This window comes from Typopeltis vanoorti, chromosome 6, assembly GCF_054136105.1.
Source record: "Typopeltis vanoorti isolate ZY-2024b chromosome 6, IOZ_Tvanoo_1.0, whole genome shotgun sequence".
NCBI classification, from domain to species: domain Eukaryota; kingdom Metazoa; phylum Arthropoda; class Arachnida; order Uropygi; family Thelyphonidae; genus Typopeltis; species Typopeltis vanoorti.
In genome coordinates, this window is record NC_143554.1 from 161,837,619 (window position 1) to 161,855,497 (window position 17,879).

General features: G+C 41.1%; 1 protein-coding gene across 1 annotated transcript in view; it reads left to right on the forward strand.

Moving 5' to 3' along the window:
- LOC150106173 (vesicular glutamate transporter 1-like) overlaps window positions 1-17,879 on the forward strand; it is a 108,232-nt gene that overhangs the window by 40,000 nt on the left and 50,353 nt on the right. Inside the window, exons 3-4 of the mRNA XM_090394636.1 lie at window positions 8,242-8,500; window positions 15,762-15,880. Coding sequence (XP_090250762.1) covers window positions 8,242-8,500; window positions 15,762-15,880 — 378 coding nt within the window. The remainder of the gene's footprint in view (window positions 1-8,241; window positions 8,501-15,761; window positions 15,881-17,879) is intronic.

A 17,879-nucleotide genomic window follows, 5' to 3' on the forward strand; every position in this document is an offset into this window, starting at 1 on the left:
ATAGCGTAAGGGATAATAGAATATATCACTTCGTACACTTGTAATGACATCGCGATATTTGAATTCCGATGAATGGGTATAAACGCAACTGTTTACCTTCAAATGCAAAAATCGATTTTTTGAATCTTCAAAGTACTGATTACCGATGATTTCGAATTCTTTCAATGGGGCACAGGATCTCGTTGCTCTGAAACAGTTGTTGCTTATTCCTTTGATGTTTCGAGTTGAATTTCGCTTATGACGAGGCACAAATGGAGGAAGGGTAACTATAGAGTCGACTGTTGTCGCAGTCTACCCAATAGCTACGAGTATGAAGTATGAATGGCAAATGTTTAGTACTGAGAAGCCCTCTAGATTTCGATCCCCGCCAAAAGTTGAAGGAACCACCCGGTAGAAACAGCTCATTGATGGGGGTTCCTATTGAGGACACTTCCCTCAGCAAATATATCGCTAAAAGAAGGGTAACATATTTTAGTGCAACAACAGGAGATCACTGCGCACAACGATTGAAATGACCTTCGGATGCTTTACACAACTCACAGGACTGCACATTTCTTTCCTGTTAAAATGGATTGGCCAAACATATTTCGATGAACAGAGGTTTTCTGGCATAGTTTTCTTCAGTAAAATGCGTTTTCATTTTTATCGGATCGATGGGCTATTTCGTATTGTTGTGTATATGAGCCGTGCATCACTTCTTAAGGTCTTTGTCTTAGCGAAGTCGTGAAAGAAAACATAACTCAACATGATTGGCGATTGGAAACAGCGCGCAAACTCACACACACACACACACACACACACACACACACACACACACACACACACACACACACACACACACACACACACACACACACACACACACACACACACACACACACACACACACACACGCGCGCGCGCGCGCGCACGATAATGAATGGTTGAAAAGTAATATGTCACATATTAAATCGGGCATTGCTGATGCACAGATGCGAGTGAATAATTTTCGAATTTCTGGGGAATTTCTCTGTTAAAATGCATAATAAACATTCTCTTTCAGAAAAGGAATTTATCGCTTCTTGTAAAAAATCAAAAAGCATCAAGGATGAAACCTTTTTAATGTTTAGGCGCGTCTTGTTAGCGAGCCAAAACACACACACACACACACACACACACATGAAAACAGAATTGCAGACTGCAATTCTGTTTTCATGTGTGTGTCTCTCAACGCAAGTCACACCGCGAAGACGGTGTGACTTGCGTTGAGAGATGCGTGTCTCACATTTCTCGTTTTCACACGCAACTAATAATAAGATATTCATTATTCACACTATTCCTTTCTTATGTAATGCACAACAGCCGTGCATCAGACGACAAATAAACGTAAAATGGATAACAGGGAAGACCGAAGAGACGATATCGTTTACAATCCCAAACACTTCATCACAAATTCCCGAGGCAACCGGGGAATGCTTCTGTTTCAGTTTCCATCCAAACATGTGGACGCTGGAATTCAGTTCCTTTAATTCCGATCCTGGTAAGCGTCTTCACGAAGCAATCGGAAGTCCAACCGAAAGCTTTTTCGATCTTACTGGGCTCTCTTTCGGGGAAAAAGAAATGATACTCCTAGTTCCGGAATTGGTACGTTTTGTACCGGTCAAGTAAGCAGAGCTCATCAATAAATGAAAATTCTTTAAAAAACCCTATCAGACACTGAATGCAATGAAGCCTGGTGATGTTGACATTTTGGAACGAGCTTTCGAAAGGATTTTAATATTCAGTTTCCCACAAGTCTTTGAGTGCGTGGAAAATGGCTGCGAAGAGGAAGTGGAATTCCAGCCATAATTTCGACTCTTGACATTTTTACGAACCCCTCGTTTCCTGGTGTGGGAGAGGCCACATAGGTGTGGTCCTCTTTGTCTTCGCTATCGAACGCGCATGTCCTCTTGGAGGATTTACGAGCAAGACACGCATGCGCGGAGCAACATCCGAGTGTTCATTCATCCATTACCTGAGGAACGCCACGCCTATGAACCTTGAAGGAAACCCAAATGGCTTTGAAGTGTAATGCTGTTTCGCGAGAAATAAAACAACTTTTTTCTTGCCCTTAAGTAATGCGAGCGATTCGACAAGTAAATATCAGACGGGTGCTCGCGGAGTAGCACAAGACAGAACTACACTTTACAGAAAACTCTCGCGACTTTTTTACACTTCTACTTAAGAATGTCGGCGGTTATCGATCGGGCGCGCTCTCGCCATCCCCGAGGCACAAACTCGCACGCAAGCATATTCCAATCCCACCGCTAGTCAAATATTGACCGAAGAGACGTCTTCGGATGGAATTATTGCACTAATAAACTGCTCAGCCTTTGATGTGACAATCGTGCGAGGTGTGGGCGATAAATCCTGTGTGTGTGTGTGTGTGTGTGTGTGTGTGTGTGTGTGTGTGTGTGTGTGTGTGTGTGTGTGTGTGTGTGTGTGTGTGTGTGTGTGTGTGTGTGTGTGTGTGCGTGCGTACGCGCGTGATGGGGAGAAGAGGAGAATTCAGCCCATCGTTAAGGTTTATTACACGTAATGACAACTTGTTGTGCACATAATACATCGCTCCGCCATCTTATGGGACAAAACCCGATAACCAGTGTGGCTCCTGTTAAGCGGAAGATTCTAAAATAATGTGACAAAAATTAATCTGAAAAAGGAAAGCATCATTTTGTATAAATCACACTCTTATATTACGCACTGGTGTATTCAGGAATTCAGTATGAAATTGGTATCAGGGTGAGGGGGGGGGGTATATACAAACATATCTTTGGGAATTGCAGTCCACACATTAGCATATTAAACAAAATCTTCAGTCCTATCCTTACATTGCAGTTAACAACACGAACGTCATCCTCGTGAACATACACCTCTTTTAGTATCTTCTTGCATCGAAATAAGTGAAGCTGAAGCAATGTTGATTTTTCCAAGTTATGCACAAATGAAGTTCAGACTAGCTTACTTAATGTAAATAATATATTTATTATAATTAATTAACTGTTCTCATTTACAAAACGATACGTCATTATTATAGAGCATAATAATTATTAAGGTTCTTATCATTAAATTGTTATTATCAAATTAAACTAAAAACATTCAAGAAAAGCCACTGTCCACTCAAAGTATGTATATGCACCATCCGTATAGAAGTTTGTAGGATAAAAGAAATAATATATGTAAATAAATATACGTAAATATAACATAAAAAAGCAACTTAAGTAGAACAGAATTTGTGAAACAGTAAACTATATTAGAATTTTATCAAAATGGCATTATACTGAAAATACACTACTTGAAAGAAGTGAATGGACACAATAGTGTGAGTAACAGACATTCATGGCGCCCAACTAAATAAGATGGAGGACCTCCTTTCGCAGCGATGACCGCAACAATCCTACGGAGCATACTTTCCACAAGCGGACGATAGTAATTAATGGGAATTTTGGACCCTTCTTCCTATAGGCATGCAATGAGGACTGTTGTTGCGCGGACGTTCCTTCACCTCACCCAACTCAAGTTCCTCTCACAGATGATCAATATGGTTGTGATCAGGGTTAAGTGGAGGACAGTCAAGCGTGTTGACTTTCATGTCCACAAACCACGCAGGTACAACAGCAGGCTCATGGCACAGTGCCTCGTCTTGCTGAAAGTTCATAAAAACAGTTTCATAAAGTCGGAATCACTGAGTTGTCCAGAATGTTCAATACCTCTCAGAGTTCAATGCTCATGGCACACACAAACAGAGATCGGGGGCCAAACTAGGAATACGGAAGACAACGCTGCATGTTCATTCAGGAAATGTGGGACTTGCATATGACAGTCCTACCATGGAAACCCATGTTGTGAGCCTCTGTTCTTAATCTGTGAAGATTCGTGTTCTAGTCGATGCAGGAGCTCTGAACTCAACGTGTCGTCGACTAATGGCGTTTTTCACATATTATTTTTCATATTATCCTTCATAGCTTCCTACGGTCGCGATCGGTGAGTGTGGTAAGTCGTCTAGCAATTGCAGTTTACTCCTTGCGTTTCCATCTCAGTATGGTATCACTGGTTGTTGATCTCAGATGGTCTGAATTTTCAACAGTTTGCCGAAGAGATATGCCTGCAACATGGCTTCCTATCACAACGCCTCTTTCAAACTCGTCAGTTCCCTTCTCGTAGCCATTTCAGCTGGATACAATAGCACTGGCTTGGGAGCATCATATTATTCCTCCAATTTATACCGGCTACAAACACGTCACTAGTTACATGACACGATGCACCTTGCCCAATGAGTGTATGTGTGTGTGTGGGGGGGCATTGAATTCTTTTCTAGCAGTGTGTATAAATTACAGTGAAACTAAGATGCATGTAACCTGCATATGTATTTACTTTTACTCTCATTAGTATACACTGAAATGAATGGCGAAGTTTAGGAATATAGCCGCACACACACACACACACACACACACACACACACACACACACACACACACACACACACACACACACACACACACACACACACACACACACACACACACACACACACACACACACACACACACACACACACACATTAACTTTCCGTTTTCTCCTTTATTAATTCAAGGAAACCGGTGTTGAGCATAAAAATTATCTTTCATGGAAACGTTTTCCTCGCAGTTCCTCCCCTATTTTCCCCGATTTATAGAAATTCGGGACAGGCGGGGGATGCACCTGGTAAAGTGTGCTGTTCTGATGACTTTCATTCAGATACATCAAATTTCATTTTCTTTTGTACTTTTAATGAGAGCAAATATCAAGGCAACTGGGGCCGAAGGTTATCTAGTTCGTCATAAAATACTATTACAGCAATCGCTTACGTTTAATTTAATGTCTTTATGTGTAAAAGTTTCCTATAATCGTATTGTCAATACGATTATAGGAAGGCACAAAAAAAGAGAACAAAAATTCACCTGAAAGCGAGGAATATTATGTGCACACTGTCGACTGCAGGAGAGCAGCCCCATCTGCACTAATGGATATCCAAAAATAACAATAAAATAATTTAGTTAAAAAAGTATTTAAAAATATAAAAAAAATTAAATTAATCACAAATTGGGTAACACGTGAATGGTAAGTATTAGTTAGTGTAACTTCCTAAAAATTGTGAAAGTTGTAGGCAATGATGTTTTTGTTCCGGTTGGGTTGTGAATGTGTGCTTCGCAGCTTTACTTGTGCAGTCTTTACACAAGGAAACCACTTTTGTGTAACAGTTTGGTTTGTTCCGCTGAATCCTGTGTTTTGTAGATAACGTGGCTTGTCAAACAGGAATTATTGGGTTCTTTAAGTGAAATATATTCTGGATGTTCTTCAAGATGAATTTTTGCAGAACGATCAGTCTGTCCATAATAACATAAGCTGCAGGAGCAGAGGATTCTATAAACTCCAGGGTAACAAAGAGGGGGATATTTGTCTTTAGCGAAATAAGGAAGGCATTGAGTTTACGAAGTGGACGGAAGGAGACTTGTAAATCATCTTAATCCGCCTCATGAAGAAATTACCAGAAGTTGTATTCTGTGTTAAAGGACGTTCAGAAAAGATAGCAAGATGAATTCGACGGATGAAGTTTCTTTCCATTTCAAGACAACGGTGAAAGGAACAGTTTCTTCTGTGCGTGCGGATGAACTGTGAAAGGTGATGAGTGTTTACTGCACGCATTGTCACAGATTTAGATGAGAATAGAAGAGTAATGAATGCTAATTCTGATGAACAGTGTCGGGTCGCCATGGAAATATTTGTAGAAGAGACAAAGTAGAACATGAACGTCTGTATATGAAAGACAGCGGAGCGAATTGGTGACATGTGGGTCATTAATCAACCTAACCCAACGCTCTCTTCTGTACTAACTCGAGTATTTTAAGCGCGTTCTTAGGAAGACCATCGCATTCCAATTACAATTCGTGTAGCGTTAATAGTTCACGGACAAAGTGTTGCCTTGAGCGAAAGAGAAATTCTCATTTCTTGTTGAGCAGAGAATGCGATATTTATGAGCTAATTATTGCAAGCGGGTTGAGGTTAGATTAACTGTAAGAAGAAAAATATCATCTTGTTTAGAGATTAGGTTGTTGCCAAAAGCAACATAGGAAGAAAAGAATAGCACTGGCATTAACAGAGTTATCAGAATTTCACTGAAGAATGGTTTGGAGATCTGGATTCGAAAGCTAGCATTATAGAAGTTCTGCTGATTGTGTTCGTCAAATGATCAAGAAGAACGAAAGCTGCCGTTAGTAAATGTTGGATTGAATTTGCAATCTTCCAGCTTGGGTTGCCGAGTGGGTCATGCCTCTTGTGGGCTTGAATCCCATTGCAATCATAGAGGTTTGTGAAAGTGTCCGTGGAAGCTGAATCTCACTGCTCCGAGTGAGATCACCGTCGTGTTTATTTCAGACTTTAAGCGGCTTTGAAATTTCTATCCCTGATGGCTGTAGCGGGACTTCATATGAGCAAGTCCTAACCCCGTTATAGCAAGAAAACAAGACAAGGGAAAGCTCTCTCCCACACTGCAGAAATTAGAAACAGATCATATAATGGGTGCTTACTTAACGGGAGTCTGTTCCAAATCAAATCAAATCCTTCAGAGCGACTACCTGTCCCCAACTTTCCATAGCATTTGTTTACAGGTGGGTAACAGCAAGAATATCCCCTGTTAATCAAAAGTGCAAAATCCATTTGTAGCGAATGCAGAGGTTTCCGTATAGTGTATAAGTTGAGTGCTAATGGTTTTCTCTATAATTTACAGCAGGAATTATAGTCTGAGCAACAGAACCTAAAGTGATGACAGATTTTTCCTCCCTCTTGGAAAGGCTGCATAAAGCTTCGAGACAGATAACACCGGAATACGAGAGAAAGCGATAATAAACAGGCCTCAAATATCTCGCAAAAGTTGAACAACAGTAGAATGCAATCAGGACCAGAAGACCTTTTTCATGTCCCGTTTATGCATGATTCTTCTGGTATCTTTCAGATGAAAAAAACCAAAGAAGACTTGAATGTTATTAGACGTATACAACGGTAGAAGGATATTTAATAAGATTGTCTCTTTTGGCAAGAGACCAGACACTGACTACCATTTCAGCGTGTTGCAAGTTTCCTGCTTTTAATCCTGTCAGAATTATTTTGGTTGTGCTGACAGTTTTTGCAACTATTTGAACGCCAATATAAACAGCAAATGCAGATGGAAATTTCTTTAAACGTCTATTGAGATCTGCTGACTGTTCTTGTACACCTAGTCACACTTTTTCTAGACGTAAGGAACGAGATTTTAAGCTTGAACGAGGATATAAATGTTTTCATACCAATAATGATTGCTTCAGTGACAAATGTTGGTCCAGAAGAAAAGATCTTCATCCTAATAACGAAGAGAAACTGCGAAGAGGGGGAATCTTATGGGAGTTGCACTCCAAGCGAAAAGAAATCGGTACGTTTCAGTATGAATTTCAAGAGCTTGCAATCTTAAATTCAAAAATGCGTTTTTGTGTCTGAAATCTGAAAAAGAATGAAAGCTTCTGAATGTAGAACAAACAGAACCTCCAAACTTATCAAATAAATATTTCTTATGGAATAGAAATTAACTCCGAAAATCAACCTAAACTTATTGTCTGAAGCCTACAAAACAGTTGAATGCGGAAAAGTGCACGCTCCGGTTTGAGATTCTGAATGGTTCAAGTTTTCCATTACTGGTCTGTCATTATTAAACCTTTTTTGGCGATGCTGGCAGCAGAGTGGAAAGAATTCAAAGCAAGCTTAGTGTGCACATTTTCGCATTCAAATGCTTTGCAGACGACAACTTCAGTTTCATTTTAGGATTTAGTTTATGTCATTGTACTCGTCATTTCTCTTCTGTCAGATATTTTATTATTATCGTCATCATTATTGCTTTAATTTTAAGATATCCTTCCTGTTGGAAAGGTGCAATGAATTCAGAATTATAATGAAAACTTCGTTTCAAATAGCTGAAATATTTCTGAGACGCGGTATCCATCTAAAACCTACAATTTCAGTGAACAATTTAGGAGTTCAGTTTTCAGTCAGGAAATATTTAAATGAGCAATCGCGACCAGTTTACATGTAAACATGTTTTTCTAATAATAAAATGAACGAGACAGGATAAGGTAGCTGCCCGTCTGATTAGCACGTGTGCTTAGTGTACCGAGACTTAGTTTCAATTGTGTTAAGACATGTCTTTGCTTTTTGAAGGAAGTTAAAGAAGAAGGAAGACGAGAAAGGGTTTGCGAAGCATGACGAGCTGCAGGAGGAATACTACGAGACGGATGAAGCAGACAAAAAGAAGAAGAAAGACTGGAAGAGATTTCTGGAGCCCAACTGTCCCTGCTGCGACATCACCAAGCGCTACACCATCGCCATTCTCAGTTCGGTCGGGTTCCTCATCAGCTTCGGCATCCGATGCAACCTGGGAGTCGCCATCGTCCAGATGGTCAGCAACAGCACAGGAGAGGTGAGTTCCTTCCGTCTCAAACCGGCGGATTCTAACTCGTTCTTTCTTTATTCTTTCCATCTGTGGGTTCGTAATGTTCGAGAAGACATTTCCGATTCCCCCATGGGTGAGCTGGTGCATCTGAGAGATGCTGTAGTTCGTGTGACGAGGCCACTGCGTGTGACTTGTGCGTTGCCATGGGAACCCTATAGAATCTCGGCTTTCTGCTTATCTTGCATCTCTAGGAGGGAGGGTTTTCACGAAAGAACAGCTCGAAAGAGTTTTCCTTCTTTCGAGTCGAAGCCTTTCTCGCGAACAAACAAAGCTGCAGCTGTCAGATTGCACACGTTTAGCTCTGTGAAATGCCACCCATAGTGGGAAGAACAGTTATATTTATGCACTGAAATAATAATAAAAAATGGCTTTCGTTGGGGGGAGGGGGGGGGAGAGGCGTGACTTTCAAGTACAGCAAATAACGTGAGTCCTGATATGAAAGACAGTTTTAGGTAGGCCGCAATATTCATCAGCGAATGTGGTTTCGCGTAAATAAAAGCGAATTTGCAATAATTGCTTGCGACGACTGTTTCTTAAATTTCCCACCTGATTTCTTCCTATTAACAAGGACTTTCATGATAGATTTGTTGGCCTATTTAACAAAGTACTTCCTCTCCTCCCAGTACCCCTCCTCCTCCTCCTCGTTACGTTACGTAATACTGCATAAGGACTCATCGTTTCTGTTCTTTACTTGATACATTTTTTCATTAATTTGTGCCACCAAACAACTAAACCCTTGACGAGTTCCCAGGCAGAGCGAATCTGTGCGGAGAGTTGGCTGGAGTTGCGCCTAAGGCCACGAGAAAAGTGGGAGAAACCCTCGCATTCCGAATGGGACTGTATAACTCTGCCACACTTTAAAAATCTACAAATCCGTCCGTTTGTCCTCAACGGGATTCGAACTCACCATTCCAAATGAAATGAGGGAGGGGAAATATTACTCCTGATTTCGCTACGGAGGCATCCCCGTATTCAAATTCTCTCCCTTGAGTGTGTGTGTGTGTGTGTGTGTGTGTGTGTGTGTCTTCTCCGTCACACTACAGACATCCTGAATTTTCCTTAGCTGGGTCAGTTTATCATTTCGCAGAAAAGAATGCTTGATTAACTGTCGCTCACGTAAACGGTAGAAAACCAAGAAGTGCAAGTTTTTGTTGAACACATAAACTGAATTACCAACCAACATCTGGTGATTTAAAGAGCCCAAATACTTTTTGGATAAAGCGTGCCATTGCCAAAAAACGTTTACACTTTGTTCGGATCCTCCCGCAAAAAGCGTTCGTTTGCGGGTTCGTTTGTGCAGGGAGAAAAGGAAATTCGAGACATCTTTCTATCTTTCTTTCTTTTTTTTTTGGCAGACAGTTAAGGAAAGGAGAGACTTTCTTGGACTTAAATGATCCTTTGAGAATAGACTGATGGCTCTCCTAGAGTTTTACCGTAAATTGTACGGCCGACGAAGAATCTTAAGGAACCGACTAAAGCCACAGTAATCATCTCACAAATGGGTGTCTTAGGCGAACGAAGTCCTCCTGCCTTTAATGTATGCGGAACACGTTCGTCTGTTGACGACACGGTTGCAGAAGCCGTCTGCGGAGCAAAATCACATTCCAACCTGAGAAAGGAAAAAAATTGAACACTTGATCTTCCGCTACGTTAAAGGGAGTATTTTGACATCTTCATTTGTCGCGAGCGATTTACGCCAATGGCAAGCGTTCTTCTAGTCATCCAAATCACGCGCAACGTGGGCTTAACAAAGATTTAAAACGAATTTCTGTCGAAAAGTTTGAACTGTTCTTCTGTTTTCGGGAACTGTCATCGCATGGGTCGAAAATGACCTCCATTTCTTCTTTACGAGAGTAAACTGGTCGAAAAGCTTCTCGCGTCAAAATACGTGACGGACATCAAAATCACGTGTGCAAAGAGTTTGGATAAGAAAACGAATCCTTAGTGAAAAGTCCAAACATTCACTGAGACACAGCAATGATGGCGGAGGCTCTCTCCAAGGGCATTTCGAGGACGGACCAGTATGGAACGTCATCTGCGACACCCTTTTGATCTGTTCGGATGAAAGGGGAAAAATCGATAAGAAAGCCGCAGTCCACTTGCACAATCAATGGAGAAAGGGGGGAACCTCACGCAGCCCACTTAAGCGAGATGCTGCCGGTCATCGAGGCCGGAATCCGAATAAGCGCGTTCATGTGGGCCACCTGAGAAGGAAACACCCGCGATCTTGCTGCGTGTTCTTTCGGCACGTCTCTTTCAATAAAGACTCTTCCAGACGTCGCTAATTACACTAGCGGAATGTTCGTAAGCAAACGCGGAATCATTCCCCTCCGTCGTCTTTCGTCTCCAGAACGCGCAGTGATTTTCGTCCTTCTCTTCGGGGCCGATAAATATTTATGAACTCCCGTGCAAGCACATGACGCAAATTTCCGTTGCAGCGTGTTGCATTAGGCCTAATCTCATTGATCTCGTCCGCGCGCCACGTAATCTCCCGCCCATTCCCGAAAAAATGTAAACAGCGGAGGGAAGAGAAAGAGATTTCCCCCGAGACATCTCGCGCTGTACATCAAAAACTCATTTAGCCGGTCACGTGACTGTCTTAATCGCGCTCGGCTGGAGCCGACCAAGTAAACGAAGCGCGCACTTCCGTCTCAGACTCACCGAGAGTCTAATGTGCGAAGTCATCCTCGCTGCAGATACTTGGGATGTATTTTAAGATGGTCCTGTCCCCCCCCTCCGAGAATCGAGAATGTGAGGCTCATTTTTGACTTTTCAAATCTTTGTGCCAACAGTTTTATTCCTTTCAAAAATACGTTGTCATGGAAACAAGAGATGATTATCAGTCTCCGATTTCACAATATTGCGTGATTATTTAAAGAGTTTGATGTTTCTTTGTAGTCCGAGAATTCGCCTTGAAGACAATGTAGAGCTCGCTGTCTCCGTCGAAGTATTTCGCACTTATTGAAAGATTTCAAAACTCCACACTTGACTTCACCTTTGAAAGGAAGTCAAGCACAGTCGAGAATGCTTGAGAAGGACGTGCAACCACTTCTTCATGCAATATAATAGCAGAAAAAAATCTTTCGAGAGAATAAAAAATAAAGAGAGTCAGAAGAAAACCACCCTCTGAGAAACGAAAAAGCAGAGAGTCGGGCAGGGAAAAAAGTGAGGAGGGAGGGAGAGAAAGAAAAAGTTGAGAAGAAGAGAGTTTTGCTGAAAGAGTGGCTTCCTCAGCAAGAAGGTTCTTCCGATGCTGCTTAAGTAATCCCAGCGCGAACTGGTTTAAGCACCTCCTTGGAATTGGAGCTGCTGTGGAAGAGGCATCGGAAAGTTGGAATGGTGGTTTAAGAAACCTCGTTAAGATGCGGTATGCAAGGCGAAGTGGAGGAGAAGAAGAAGAAGAAGGGAGGACCCAAACACATATTTCGACTTTCTGACGTCATCGGGACTAGCAGAGGACTAAGGTCCACGGTAGTATATAGGAGGCGCTGCGAACGGTCAGGTCCTACAGACGCACATCACCCCACCCATCGAGATCAGCCGAGAGGAAGCGCCACGAAAGAGGGCAGCTGTCCGAGTGGGGAAATGCGGGCGGATTCCGCAATTTGTTATTGTCGGGTGTCTATGACAACTAAATTGTCAGAATTCGGATCACGTCCAGGGGCGTGACGCCGCTGCTTTCATAAACTAAAGGGGTATTCGACTGTCCGTTTACCTTTGGGCACGAAAGCGACCTGTCACCTCCCCTCTTTCCCGTAAACTCTCCTCTCCTTGATTGTCTCGGAAGTTCCTCCCAAAAACTAAGCGCGACTGCAAAGAACTCTTCCTGTGTTCTTCAAACAGCTGCTTTTAAAGGAGCGAACCGCGGGGGGGGGGGGAAGCTGCTGCTGAGATAGTTTCTTATCAGCTCAGGAAGGCATCTTCGTATCAACACCGACAGGCTGTTGTCATTGGCGCTGATTCCGCTTAACACACACACACGCACGTGCGCGCTGGTCCTTCTCTCTCCAAACTCCCCTTCCCTTAGAAGCGAGACTTTGGCGAAACTGTCGCTAATGAAAAGTGTCGCCGACCATTCTGATTCCGGCGACACGGTTTCTCCATTAGAGAGGTCGCGTGGACGCCCGTGAAAGTGTTGCCCGGGAGACGAGTGATTTGTTTCTGTGCCAGCCGTATTTACCGAAGAGGCCCATCAACGAGCGCGTGTCGCAAAGAGTCTGTATTGTCGCTGTTTCTTGCGAGTGTAGAATGCAGGTGAAGGGACGGAAGATTAATCCTCTCCGGCTTCGTCGATGTTTACGGGGCGCTTGCAGAGGATAATCGATGAATATGCCGCTTCTTTATGTGCTTGTGTCAGCGTGCACGTTAGCGATCCCCTCTCGAGAAGCCACTTCGATTTATTAAAGTCAACAGCGGAGTAAAAACAGCGCAAGGAGGAGAACGAACAGCATGCGACAACAAGAAATGGCGACCATCGGCGAAGAGCAAATGGAAGACGAAAGGTTGTTCGAATCACACCGTGCGTTCCTAAAGAAGGCGACTTGATGGGAGGAGGGGGAGTGCAGGGGGATCCTGGTGGATTGGTTTTTATGCACGGATGTCAATAAACTTAGGATTCGGGACTGCTCGTTCTTCTGTCGGAGCAGATGAAAAGGGAGGCGGTCCAGAATGGGAAAAGGAAGAGGAAATGAGAGACTTGTGGGAGACAGATGCTCTGAAGGATTTCTAAACCACGGAAAAATAGGAAATGAACGATGGCGATCAAAAATGAAACGAAGAAAAAAAACGTGTAACGTATAAGTGGGAAAATAAAGTGGCGTAACATTTCAGGAACAAAACTCACAGAAGTTTCGCAACATCAGAAAATGTCAGGAAAAATTCTCGCATTTGGGATTAAAATGAGAAATCCGGTGGGGTGTACAAAGTGGAGGAAGGAATGCCTCATCTAATAATCATGCGAGACGACAAACGATAGGAAAAATTGTCTATCGAGGATATCAATACCCCGGTTTCACACATTCGGCTCTTTCTAAATGGAAAAATAAAACAGCTCCTCTTTCCCTTTCTCCATTCACAAGCTCTCCTTTTCTGCTCCTATTTCAGTGTATCGCATAAATTTCATTAAAATAAACACTTCGATAAAAATATTAAACTATCGATTTATTAATGAACTCAGTGATAATTCTAAATTACAAATGTGGCTTAAGAGCATACAACGAAAGCTGCAATTTTGAATACAAGAATTGTTGTATTAACCAATAACCCTCTCATGGATGAATTTTTATATTCATTTATAAAAAAGTATAACGATGATACAGTACTATTTAATCTTACAGTATTACCATGAATTCATTAATTTTGCTAAATTTGTGCCCTGCATATGTTAAAAAGGATGTCCTCATATGAGGCCCTTATGCATGAGAGGGTTAAAGGCTCGAAATAAACATTCAGAAACAAACAGCAAATAAAATAGAATCAGTAAGTTAACATATCTATGGAAGATCCATCTCTGCAGTTAACAGAAAGTTTATCATTCTGCAACTAAATGGAATGGACTGCTGAATGTAGCTTGATGTCCATAAAACTGCACACAAAGAGAGGAGAGGGAAGTCACTGGAGATATGATCCTTCCCTGAATCCTCACAAGAGAGAAACTCTGCTCTCGGTCTGTGGTAAATCAGTTTCAATCGAAATAAATTCCTCTAACGCCTTTATATTCCCTAATGGAAGTAGTGAGAACTCTTCGTATCTCCCCCTAACTTTTGAAAAACTTTGCTGTCAAGGAGAGCTGAGCTCAAGGCTAGTGGCGAGATGCAAGGCATCGAGACTAGAGTACGGCAGATAACTGCCTCCTCCTCCTTGTGGTCCCACTAACATATATTGAAACAATGCGAGTTATATAGGGGATTTTTCTGAGTTCTGTTAAAAATTCGAGGTTCAGGGACGAAACCTCTTTCTGGACTCACTCCTGAAACCGTTGAAAACAAAAAAGGCCCAAAGTGGTTCATGTAGTCGGCAACTATAATTGAAGTTATCACGGCCTTTTTTCTTTTGGTCCAGCATTATGGAAACAACCTCCTCATATATTCATAAGAATAATATTTGGTAGATAACCCACACGATTGTTCAGAAAGGGAGGATGGATGGAGAGATACTGGAAATCACGTCATCATCAAAACAGATTGAAATGATGAAGCAAAATAGCTGAGGAGAATAAAAATGCAATCAGAATGTAAAAAGGGTAAAATTATTTAGTGCAAAGGTACCTGCGCAGGACAGAAAAGACACCAGAATATATTTAGCTGTGCGTCTTCTAGAAACATTACGCAGGGACCGATAGAAAAGTAAACATCCATCCAAGAACATCATCCGCTGTTATTCTTAGGGAAAGAATACTAAATTTAAGAAAACGAAAACAGACGGCTGTGCAGAATCCACTGAGAAGGGTTCTGCAGAATCCAATGAGAAGATTCGCAACAGACATGAAAAATGAATTTCTAAACTGAAGAAGTTTCAAGAGTTGATATTCAGTATTGCTGAAGAACACATACAGGAATGAATAAATCCTTGCTCATGTTCATATTGGGATGAAGGAGATTAAATACTGAATTTACTTGCTCAATTGAGTATCGCCATCAAATACAAAATATCGTCTTATACCCCTATGTAGGGAATTTATAGTTAGGATGAGGAAAATCGAAATATCGATTTTTTCAGATCTGTAAGATTTAGCAAAACTCGACACGTATTTTGTATCCGAACAAACAAACGATATTTCGTGGACTTCCACTTGCTTGATTCAGAACAATGCGAAGTTTTAAATTAAACGAAAACTAATTTGAAATTTGAAAGTATTTTAGGGAAATGCTGAAAATAAAAAAATAAATCTGTTAAGCAATGTAGCCGAATTTGAAGTTGACTGGCATATCTTTCCGCTTTTTAAATACGATAAGCAAAGGTTGCAGAAGAACGAGAGAGTCAAACTATTTACAAAATGAAAGGCAGCAAACAGACTTCGAGTTTTGGTCCAAATGCCTTTAATGACTTCGCTCCCTTCTGTTAAACATTTTACTTGGGTGGGTCTAAAAGCAGATGAAGGGGGGGGGGGTGCATTGACTAAAGGGGATCCTTCCTCGAGATTTTCATTTTAGTTAAATTTAAATTTCTTTCATCATCTTTCCGCCATGTTATGAGACGTTCGGATAACGTTCCGTTTTTTATTCTCTAGGGTCCGGAGTTCGATTGGAAGCCGGAGACGATAGGGGTCGTCGACTCTTCCTTCTTCTGGGGTTACCTCGTCACGCAAATTCCCGGAGGGTTTCTAGCAGCGAAATATCCAGCCAACAGGTGAGTGCTTTCCTTTCTGCTGCGCGCGCGGAAGAACGAACCTGGGCGTCTTTCGTGCTTTCACCCGAAAGTAGGAGTTAGCAAGATATTTTGTTTACGCTTTATGATACGCGATGCACAAAAAGAATAAGAATCCATCCAAAATACTCGCGTCTGATAGATCTCTCTGTAACTTAAGAAGAATGAAGACTTTGCATGAGAGCATGCGGATGACCTTGATGACGAGGTAATCGGGAATGGTTAGAATTAGTTACTTTTGGGGTTGAAAGAAATACAACTGAGAGCAGTTGGAAATGGAAATGATTAGTGAAGGGAAGGACATGGAACGAAGAGAAGAAATTGCGTAGCGATAGATCACTGTAATTTCCGATTTTATCACGTTTTCATAAACGCAAACTGAAATTACATAAAAATTGCAATATCAGAAAAATGGCAAATTAATCTCATATTTTCATTAATAGATTATTGGTGACTGCTTATTGAATTGCATCATTGAACTGTCTTTCGTGTCTTTAATAGGTGATGACGTAAGATAATCTAAAATAGAAATATCAGCTCTCAAAAAAGTAGAAGTCTGCAGCAACAATAGAAAGCCGATGTGGGATATTCTGAGCGCCACCTAATGTTTCTTTCCTTGAAGAAACTATCGAAAATTATCGCACATTTTTATATTCGAGTAAAATATTATTAAGCGCCCATAATAACAAACAAATAAATCAGTCACTAATAAACGAGAATTGATTAACGATACAAAAATTAAATAAGAACAGAAGTTGCATAAATTTGGTCGACGATTTTATCGCAACATCTCATGGAGAAATGTCAGAACTCATCACCACTGACGACAGTTCACGTTTTTATCAATAAAGAACATTCTGAAATTATATTTTTATTATTTATCAATTTTATTCGTTTTCGTTCCTCTATCATTAACCCTATTATTATTAGTAGTATTAGTAGTATTGTTATTTATAAAGAGAAACTGGAGATTTTGGAAAATTATAAATTATGGAAGATGTTATATAAGTTATGTAAGATAAATTATATAAGTTGAACTCACAGCTGTGAGTTCAACTTATAAATCTCAAAAGGGACAAGATGAAACACACTGGGAATGGAATGGGAAAATATTCCTGACTTCTGAGAGTTGAAATCTTCTGCTACCAACAAAGCGAAGGGCACCCCAGCTCTGTATCGCATGTTCGGTCTGGTCAGTTTCGAGAAATGTTTCCTTGATCAAATCAAATATACAAGGTATAGGAGTGAACCAACTTATCATGGCTTGTGCATCACTTTGCTGCTGTGTTTTTGTTCTTTCATAGAATACAAGACCAACGTTTATAGGTGAACGTTGCGACAAAAGGAACCCTATTTGCAACTCTGTTTTATTGCGTGACTGGGGTTATGGACAGTGGAAGGAAACGACGTGCTCTCAAAAGTAACACAGCTGTGAGTTCAACTTATAAAGCTGCAGTTTCCCTCTGTATCCCACATGCTACTTTTAGCTCACTGTGGAAATGCTGGCAAAAAGAAAGAAACTTGTTGGAAGCCTTTCAGAATTCGTATTTGTCTACAAACAGCATGTATCAGACAAATATGAATAAAGATGGTAGAGAAGAAAAGTGTCTGCGACTATATCTCGAGATGGAATTTTACGAACGATTAAAAGGAACCACAGCGAATGCCAGAAGCAAAACCTAAGGGAAGAGTTGCTTCCAAAGTAGCTACATTTATTCTAAGAAGTAAAGTTCTTGGGGATCTAAGATTTGCTGCAGAAAGGAAGATATCCGTAATGCGGGAATCCAAACGCCAAAATAAAGGTGCACAGATTTATCTGGACGTTGTCACCTAGGCTGTCAAAAGTTGATGTAACCGACTCCATTTGGGAGCACTTCAATAAACCAACTAAAAGATAATTTTAATAGAATTTGGAATTAAATTAAGCAAGAAAAAGGAAAAAACGACATTGCAGATAATACAGATTTCTTCCAGCTACGCT